The sequence below is a fragment of the Silene latifolia genome, chromosome Y (genome assembly GCF_048544455.1).
Source record: "Silene latifolia isolate original U9 population chromosome Y, ASM4854445v1, whole genome shotgun sequence".
Taxonomy (NCBI): domain Eukaryota; kingdom Viridiplantae; phylum Streptophyta; class Magnoliopsida; order Caryophyllales; family Caryophyllaceae; genus Silene; species Silene latifolia.
This window is the reverse complement of record NC_133538.1, coordinates 427,475,105-427,485,360: the sequence shown is the minus strand read 5'-3', so window position 1 is coordinate 427,485,360 and position 10,256 is coordinate 427,475,105. Positions and strand designations below refer to the sequence as shown.

The window sequence follows — 10,256 nt, the reverse complement described above, 5'->3', positions numbered from 1 at the left end:
GTTAGGTTTTGGGTGTGGGAAAATAACGATGGTCGTCAGAGTAATAGGAAGAATATAAGACCAATGATTAATATTTTTTATTCATTTTTTATTTAAAGCTACGGTTACTTATATGACCGTTGCCTCTTATTTGCTTTCATACATTTGGCTACGGTTGTTTATCAATAACCGTAGCCATTTGCAATAGGCTACGGTTATTTGCAATAACCTAGCCATTTTTACTTGCCAAATGTCATTTTTCTAATAGTGATATTATATATATACATTAAATCAAATTGAAATAATTACGGAAATCTAGCTTGATTTATTTACTTTTAATAGTTTCCAAAATATAACTTACTTATATTATATTTGTGTATGTTAAATAATTAACATCTTTATATTAATTAATATCATAAATGTGACATGTTTATTTTAAGGAAAATAACCATATTCTGGTTTCTCTAAATTTATACTTCAACCAAAACTATATAATATTTAGGGTTTTTTGATAACTACTACATTTCTAATACAAGGTTTTAAGAACTACTACCAACATAATTTTTGTTTCAAAACTACTACTACCACTATTTTTGCTTCGGATCAAAAACACTACCAAATCTCCTAATTAAGTCAGAACAGTCAATTCCTACCCTATATTTTGACTGAAGAGACCTTTTTGCCCCTAATTTTACCATCTGACCATAAGTTACCTTTTATTGTAAAAATCTACACTTCAACCTCACATTCCTCTCAATTTGGGGAAAACCTTTAATATTCATCTTCATCTAATTATATCGATCATATTCATCTCCATCTAATTAAACTCATCTTCAACAATATTTTGGGAACCTGGTAATCAATTTCCCCGGTTCTACGTTGCGTAATTCATCCTTTTCCGCTGCTGTCATATTTCCAGGTATGTTCTTATGCTTAAATAATTACTTAATTAAGTCATCTAATTAAACTCATTTAATTGTGTTTGTTTATTTACAATATTTCGACTGTTGTGTTTGATACTTTATTTGAAATCATCAATTTCTAAAACTTTAAACCTAAACCCTAATTTTCAAATTTTTAATTAGTTGATTATTGTGTATTTATTCTTTCTAGGATGGTGACCCCTTATAATATAGATGTGAGGCTCATTGTGGTGGTCATTTTGAAAGAAAAAATGGTATAAGTGAATACATTGGTGGAGTGGTAGTACCATTTACTGGGATTTTGAGTTCTAAATTAACTTACTGCATGTTAGTAACTGAATCCAAAAAGATTGTGGGGCAAAATGTAAGTGTCTTTATCTGGTACAGGAAGCATGAGTTATCAATGAGTGTTGGTAGAACAATTATACTTGGTGATAGGGATATGACTGATGTGTTAAAGTCAAGGGATAAAGATAATAGGTTGGACTTATATGTGACCACAAGAGTTATACCTTTTGCAACTGTCCCACCCAGAACTTATGGCAACATATCACCACTTATTGGGCAAAAGAGGAAAGGCCCTACAGTTAAGCCCAATCCTACAATACCCTTAAGAAAAAGCCCAAGGCATAAAAGACCCATTCCTTCTGAGGAGCAAGAGAGTGAAGATGAAGTGGTGGTCCTTGAACCCTTAAACATACAACCCATACAGACTATTTTGCCACCAAAATTTCAGGCTAAAAAATTGCCAGTTAGAAGAGCTGTGAATCGTGGGAATGCCAAAGAAGCTGAGGTGAGGGACTATAGTGTTGAGGGTACATTTGTGCATCAGGAACCTGTTGAGGGTGGCTCAGTGGTGGTTGATGAATCTGTGGTTGTTGAATCTGTGGTAAATGAACCTGTAGTTGGTATGATTATTATTTCTTGCACAATGGGAAAACAAGATTAACATGTTACTGCAAATATAAATGTAAGTGTGAGTGGGACAAGGTAAGAGCCAAGATTAGGTGTGTATGCAAGAAATTCCTTTGTCCTTATAGAATTCATGCAACTAAGAAATCAAGGGAGGAGTACATAGTCATTAGAACAATGAACCTGAAACACACTTGCTCCTTCAAAGGTTACAACAAAAAACTCTCATCTCAATATTTGGCTGACAAATATCTTGAGGAATGGAGAGAAAATCCAACTTGGCTTTTAAGTGTTTTTATAAGACGTGTTTATAGGGATTTGGGGGTGAATATCAGCTATTCCCAAGCATGGTTAGCTAGAGCAAAAGCAAAATTGATGTTGTATGGTGATGGTAATGATGAATATGGCTGTGTCTGGGATTATGCATCTGCTTTGATAAAGTACAACCCAGGCTCAACAGCCATTGTTGTGGTTGATAATGTTGAGAATCCACCTCCACACTTCCAGAGAATGTATGTGTGTCTAAAAGCTTGTAAAGTTGGGTTTCTGGCTGGGTGTAGGCCCTTTATTGGGGTTGATGGGTGCCATCTAAAAGGGGCATATCCAGGCATGTGTTTAGTAGCAGTTGTAATGGATGCTAACAACAACATATACCCTGTGGCATGGGCAATTGTTGAGGTTGAGAATAGAGAAACCTGGACATGGTTTCTGAGCCTTCTAATGGAGGATATAGAGAAGGAGGAAGGTGCAGGATTGACAATAATATCTGATAGGCAGAAGGTTAGTTAGTTCTCTTCTACTATTATCTTTTGATAGCATTTGATCTATATTGCCTAATATAATCTTACACTGTTACTTTTTTAACAAGGTCTTATTGAAGCTTTCAACACAGTCACTCCAAAGGCTGAGATCAGATTCTGTGTGAGACATATTTGGGCAAATTTCAAGCAACAATATAGTGGTCCAGTTTATAAGGAGGCTTTTTGGAAGGCTGCAAGAGCCACTACCATTGTAGAATTCAAAAGGGAGATGGAGGGAATCAAGTTTTTGAGCCCTAATGCCAATGCTTACCTAGCCTCAATTCCAGCCAAACATTGGTCAAGACATGCCTTCACCACTACAAGTAAGAACAACAGTTTACTTAACAATATGTGTGAGTCTTTCAATGCTGTTTTGAAAGAAGCAAGAGATAAGCCAATAATAACTTTCATGGAAGGGATAAGGAGGTATGTTATGAAGAGGCACTATGACAAGAGAGTTGGGGTTCAGGGGTTTGAGGGAAGATTCATGCCATTTGTGACTAAATATCTAAAGTGGGCTGACAATGAGTCAAGGTTTTGTACCTTTATTCCTTCTATCAGTGGTGAGTATGAAGTTAAACACAAAGGAGTTCAAAAAGCTGTCAACTTGGGAAAGAGAACATGCTCTTGCAGGCATTGGGAGCTCAGTGGGTTGCCATGTCCACATGCCATTGTCTGCATTATGGATCAAAGAGAAGAGGTATTGGACTATGTGGATGAAGCTTACACAAAGGCCACATATGTGAGAGCTTTTGAGCATGCCATAGCAGCCATGCCAGGTTACCAGGATTGGGAAAAGGTTGGACAGGTAGCACCTCTCCCACCTCCTTTTAAAAAGTTACCTGGTAGGCCAAAAATGAAGAAAAGAAGAAGAGAGGCAGGTGAGGAAAGCAGTGGGGCAGCAAAAAAAATGACACAAAGAAGAGCTTGTGGGAAATGTGGACTGTTAGGTCATAATGTAAAGACTTGTAAGAATCCCCCCATGACTCATGAGACTGAAAAGCTCGGAACTACAAGATCTAAAAGCACCTCTGCCTGGAGCAACAAAGTGAGAGATGGAGTTGCAAGAAGGGCAGCAAAAAGGCAACAAGATGCAGCAATGGTCCAAGGCATTAATGCAGCCAGTAGTAGCCAACAACCTCAGCACCAAGAAAGTCAAGCAAGTGCAAACAATGCTCCCCTAATCCAACATCCAAGGAGAAAGTTGGGATTTGAAGATTAAACTTGTAGGTTTCAATTAGCTAAGACAAAACAATGAACCTTTAATTTATGCTTTCAATTATGTAAGACTTTTATGCTTTAAATTATGTAAGGGTTTTATGCTTTGAAGTATGCAAAACAATGTAAGACTTTATTGATATTATCCTGAAAGAGTTACAACTTAGAATTGCTCAAGACATTACATCAACCTATCTTAAGCTTTAGCTTGAGTGCTACACCATTACATGTCATCCATCATCAAAGCTTCAACATGATGTTTACAAGAACTATTCCAACACAAACAAACATAAACCACCTAAATGACAACCAATACCTAACCATACTGACACACTCCTTTTCACCACCAGGAGTCTTCAAATTCCTAATTAAATGATCATTAGCTTCTTTAAGATTCTGACAACATTCCTGCAATTGAGCATTTTCACATTTTAGCATCTTCAAATCGCACTCCAAAATCTTCTTCTCCAATATCAGATTATTGATAAGATCCTTCTGCCATTCATTTTGTACTTCATCATACCACTTAAAAAATCCACATCCTCGCATGTTTGTAGCCGGGTTTGAATTTTTGCAGGTGAGAAACCTCCTACCTGGATTCTCTACAGTGGACGACTTCAGTAATGCCAATGGAATGCCGCACTTGCATTTACCAACAAAACCCTTCGACATTTCTGCTAATTGAATCTGGGTATAACAAACCCTAAATTGAAATAACAACAAATAACAAATTAAAGGAATTGAAAACAAAATAAAATAAAAAGTAGTTACCTGATGCAAAGAGAGAATGAGATTAAAAGTGGATGTGAGAATAAGAAAAAAATAATGGAGAAGAGAGATTTTGGAATGAACAAAATGAAGAAAATAAATGGCAGTGTAATAAGATTTGTAATGAGAGTGACCAAAGGAAATGATAGAAAAGGATTGTTTTAAAAGGGGAGGAAGGGGTAAAAAAGGAAGATATTTAATGACTTAAGATGGGAATTCAAATTGAGTGGCTCAGATTGACTGTTCTGACTTAATTAGGAGATTTGGTAGTGTTTTTGATCCGAAGCAAAAATAGTGGTAGTAGTTTTGAAACAAAAATTATGTTGGTAGTAGTTCTTAAAACCTTGTATTAGAAAGGTAGTAGTTATCAAAAAACCCTAATATTTACATTGAAATCCCTTGGTCAGGTCTATTACACAACGCTATCGATTAAAAATTATATAATATAATTAATCTGTATAGATTTATTTAATTATATTGAAGTCCCTTGATTTCCGGATTATATATATATATATATATATATATATATAGTATTGATTGATTGTTAAATAAATGTAAAATTATTAGAAATACTTGCTATTACAATTATACTCCCTCCTATTCAATATAAACTTCCCTATTTCATTTTCCGTCTATTCACAATAACTTCCCTATTTCATTTTTTGGTAAGTGTTTGTGTGGTCCAAATTTAATTGTATGGTGGGGTAGTGTATTTGTATGGTCCAAATTTATTTATATGGTGGGGTAGTGTGTTTCCTTAATTTTTGTGTTAAAATGAAATGAGAAGTTTATTGTGAATAGGAGGGAAAATATAGTATAAAAGTTATAAGGTTATTAAAATTGAGTTTTATATTTGATTAATTGGATTATAAAATGAATTTTGGTGAAATATTCATTACAAATCAAATTAAAAAATGGGGTTTAATTTTTCTTTCGATTAAAGTTATGCTTGATTGATATAAAAGAAACCAAGGGCATAATTTCACTATTGAGCAAAGTTAAGGGGCTAATTACTATTTTCGTGTCAAACCGCATTCCGTAACTCGTATATGAAGACTTGCAACTAGAGCTAAAAGTTGATCTGAACCCAACCCAAACCACTAAAACGCGTTTCGACAGAACCCAGAAATCAAGTGAACCAAAATCAATCCAACCTCACCTAATAAACCGATAACAACTTTATTCGTCTTAACCCGATCTTAACCTGAACCGACCCCATAACCCGATATTGACTTGATATGATGCATGTACTCATAATCACTACTAGAAAACACAATTTTATTTTCCGGCCATCATTTTCATACCGCCACGATTGTGGTAAAAAAAAAAATATTTTCCGACCGATACATTACATTTCCGACTGTATTCAGTTGCTAGCTAGGGGTGCGAGACTGAAATTTTAGTTTTAGGGCTGTATTATTATCTTTGTTATTGATGCTATTGTTGTGTTGTTACATTTGTTGGTGGTAGCGATGTTTGTGGTGTTGTATTTGTTGGTTGTAGTGGTGCTTTGAGTTGGTGTTTTTCTTTTACGGAGAGGCATATCCACAGGGTGTGCAGTGGGTGCGTCTGCATCCCCCATTAGTTTAGATACATATACATATTAGTTTCAGATAATGTCATGTTAATTGTTTTGTCTCAGTGGTTGAGAACCTGCTTTCTTACCCAACGGTCGGGTGTTTGACCCCCTTTAAACGCCAATTCAACAAATATTTTTATTTTTAAACCATGTCAATATAAATGCTAAAAGTACAGTACAAGTCAATATGCATTAATTTGTTGCACACTTGTACTCCGTGATTTTCTTCGTTGACCGCTAATTTGCTATGGTCATAAATATTGTGGAGTTGTACAAATTAATGTAATAATTTGTTTATTATGACATAGCATAATTAAATGTATTGGTTGCCAAATGAAAATTCATAGATTGTGCTTGCTAATAATAAAAGGGTCTAATAGAATACTCCCTTATCTATAATAGAGATATAAAATATCATCTCGTCAATATAATGGTATTTGTTTTTAAGCAAAATAGGGGCGGATCATTTTATTCCAAGTCAATCCGCTAGCTTCGAAGTCGCTAAAGAGAAATCTCATCGATATATTATTTCATTCAATATTAGTATAAGCACAACTCTACACTATAATATGATTCGATTTCAAATTTTTCAGATCCGTCGTATAAAATATGACTCTTCTGTCAATAGTGAAAGTTAGTTTTAGTCTTAAGAAAATTTATATGTAAACTCTTTCTCGTTATCCGAATCTAAAGGCCGCTACTAACTCGATGTTTTATATTTGTTGAATTTTTGTATCCTGATAGAGTCAAAAAGTGTCGAGTCACTAGGGCCTTCTTAGGCCAAGTATGTCTTAATTAAGGGTCATTTTGTCGGAATAAAGAGTTGATCTTCCTGTCCCGATAATTGTCATAACTAATGCCTCTTGATTCATGTGTGGAGCTTGGTATGAGGAGAGAACCCGGAATCCCGAGCACGAACCTCTAGCCACCCTTGTAGACAAGCAATCACGCGGAGACGACCTTACATGAACCAGTTGTGGGGCCGACATTCCTTGATAGGAAGCATGAAGGCTAAGTAGTGGAGAACTCGTGTTGAGGAAGTGAAGAAATAATTTGCATTCAGGAATTTTGGCAGACTGCCACCAGCCACTGCAGTCTGCCATCTATACGGCTGTCTGCCACGGCAGTCTGCCATTCAGCCGGCAGTCTGCCGATGTGCTGTACTCGTGACTTTTGTTTAGCCCGTTGGCTCAAATGGAAGCCCAAATTTCCGTATTACCCTAGAATTTCGTGCAGCCCTATAAATACTCCTCTTGTTTGAAGACCTAGTTATCATCTAATTATTGAATAATCTCTAGAAACTTGTAGTAGGAAGAACACTTTATTTTGGGTTAAAGTTGTAATCTTTTAGCTTTGGATGTTAATCTTTCTTCATTTCTTGGGTTTTTCTAAGAAGATGGAAGGCTAATCTTCCCTTTGCTTGATGTAATTTGATCAAAGTATCCAACTTTGGTGATTGTAAGACTCTTAAACCTCTCTTAATTTATCTAATGCTCTTTTCTTGTGCTTAATTTCTTATGTTGAGTAATTGAATATTTGGGTTGGCCATCCTTGCATGTTATTCACTTGACTAGTGCAAATCCTAAGGAGATTGTCTAATTTAGTTGGGATTGTTGAAGCAGGTTTGTTGTTTGTTGAATTGGTTTAAAGGATTCTTACAACAAATAGAAAAGTCCATGTCTTTTGCTCATTTGTATGGTTTAATCTTATGAGGAATTGATCCTAGCTTCATCTTTTGGCAAATTCTTAATGCTCATGCTTAATCTCCTTTCATGGTTTAATGATTTGTTGCTTAAGCTTGAAGGGTATGTGTAGATGGTTTAATTTACATGTATCAACATCTTGAGGAGATAGTATTGGGTAGATAATTGTGAGAGAGTAAAAAGAGTCATTCTTTACCATTGCTGGGTTACTAAGAGAGAATTACATCAAGTATTCCCCTTAATATTGAATCTTGCATACTAGTTGTTTGTGGAATTGTCTCAATAGGAAGATCTTCAACCTTTACTCTTATTCCCATGTTTGTTTCCCAAAACCAATCCTTTTTCATCTATGTTTCCTACTAGTTGATCTTTGTTAATACCCATTGTTTGTGATTAGTGCCTTTTGTTAAGTTTAAATTGTCATTAGGATCTTAATTAGTAGTAGAGACCTACTTAGTAGTCAATAGTTTACAATTCGAGTTTTTAGTCTTAAATCCCTTCTCTTGGGTTCGACCCTTACTTCCCTTTACTAATATCCTTAATAGCATAGTGTAGAGTTGAGTTAGGCTTATAAATTGTTAATTTGATAGGTTAATTCTAGCATTTTACGACACCTATTTTTATTGCTATCAAATTTTGGCGCCGTTGCCGGGGAAGGGCAACATAACTAAAGGCTTGATTGTTAAATTGCATGTTAGTTAATTCTCTTTTCTTTGTTTTGATAAGTAAGTGGAAGTTCTAACTTGTGTGTGTAGTGCGAAGGTTTATGTTTAGTTCTCCACAACACGGTGAATCAACCTCCGTGGAAGAGGATGATTTTGGAGCATGTTCGTGGTTATTTACTAATCCTTGGTACCAAAGAGCACAAAGAGAACATAGAGTAGAAGAAGCACCTTTAGAAGAACCTATTGAAGTAAATCCGATTGAAGTAGAGTATCCCCCTATGGCGAATGACACGAGAACCATCCGGGAGATACGAGCAAGGAATTATGATGAGCAACCCTTGTGTATCACCTATCCCCCTTTAGGGGCCAATGCAAATTTCGAACTCAAACGCTTCTTTATCCATAACTTGCCTAAGTTCCATGGCCATGCGGGGAATGACCCAAACCGTCACCTTTCGGAATTTCACATGATGTGTGAAGGTGCTATTCCGAATGGGGTGACGGAGGATCAATTCAAATTACGGGCCTTCCCATTTTCTTTGTTGGATTCGGCCAAAGATTGGCTCTTTTATCTTGATCCGGGATCTATAAGAATTTGGAAGGAAATGAAGGCGGCTTTTCTCGAGAAGTACTACCCTGATGCCCGTCACAACCGTGCTAAGAAGGCCATTACTACCATAGAACAAGACCTCAATGGTGAAACCATGTATGAGTATTGGGAGAGGTTCAAAAAGTTGGTAGCTCAATGCCCATACCACGGGTTGAGCGATGATGATCTTCTTGTGAACTTATATGAAGGTTTGGGCCAAGATGATCAAAGAATGGTCAATTCCGCTACCAGAGGAGGGTTGGAAAATTTTTCCATAGTGGATGCCAAGGAAATCATTGAGAGACTTGCCTCTACTACGAGGAATTATGGAAGAACTCAAAAGGGAACAAGGAATACTTCTTCAATGGGAACCTCTTCCTCATCTACTCAAAACCTTGAGGAAAGTGTGAATGATTTGACTCACTTAGTGAAGAATATGATAGTGAACAATCCAAACAAGGATGGGGGATGGGGGAATCAAGTGGAATGCAACTATTGTTAAGGTCCTCATTTGGAGGAAAATTGCCCCATCATGATCGAAGAAGGAATTGGAGTGGAGAATGTAAGTGCAATGGAGTATGGGAATTACAATGCTAGGAATCCTTCCGGAGGAGGATACTACAATTATGACCCTAGTGGCAACAATTACAATGTTGGGAGTAGAGACAATCCTAGACTTGGTTGGGGTGGTGACACCTTAAAGAGCTTTGTGAATGGTCAATTCAACCACTTGAGGGACTCAAATTCCCGACAAGGTCAAGGTTCAAACTCTCAAGGAAATAGGAATGGGAATTTCAATCAAGAAGGAAATAGGAATGGGAATTTCAACAACCAAGGTAGAAACCAAAACCAAGGTCAATCATCCCAATTTGACAATCAAGGTAACAACAACAATTCTCAAAAAGAACCAAGTGTTCAAGACTTGCTTAAGAACATTTTGCAAGAGCAAGTCAAAACAAACAAGAGGTTTGACAAGATTGATGCCGACAAGAGTGTTAGTGATGCCAAGGTTGCCAACCTTGAAGTCCAACTTAGCCAAATTGCCCAAGAACTTGCCAAGTTAAATCAAAGGAACTCAACTTCTATCCCCTCCACTACATTTCCTCCTAGAGAGAATGCT

General features: G+C 36.4%; 1 protein-coding gene across 1 annotated transcript; it reads left to right on the top strand.

Annotated features, from left to right (window-relative positions):
* The first annotated feature begins 1,991 nt into the window (after positions 1–1,991).
* LOC141632521 (uncharacterized) lies at positions 1,992–3,836 on the top strand. The gene is made up of 2 exons (XM_074445066.1): positions 1,992–2,598; positions 2,683–3,836. The coding sequence occupies exons 1-2, from the start codon at positions 1,992–1,994 to the stop codon at positions 3,834–3,836; spliced, it is 1,761 nt and encodes a 586-aa protein (XP_074301167.1).
* The last annotated feature ends 6,420 nt before the right edge of the window (positions 3,837–10,256 follow it).

Coding starts and splice junctions, on each gene's coding strand:
- LOC141632521 (XM_074445066.1), top strand. CDS start 1,992: ATGAACCTGAAACACACTTGCTCCTTCAAAGGTTACAACAAAAAACTC. Junction 2,599..2,682: donor ATCTGATAGGCAGAAGGTTA/GTTAGTTCTCTT, acceptor TTTTTTAACAAG/GTCTTATTGAAGCTTTCAAC.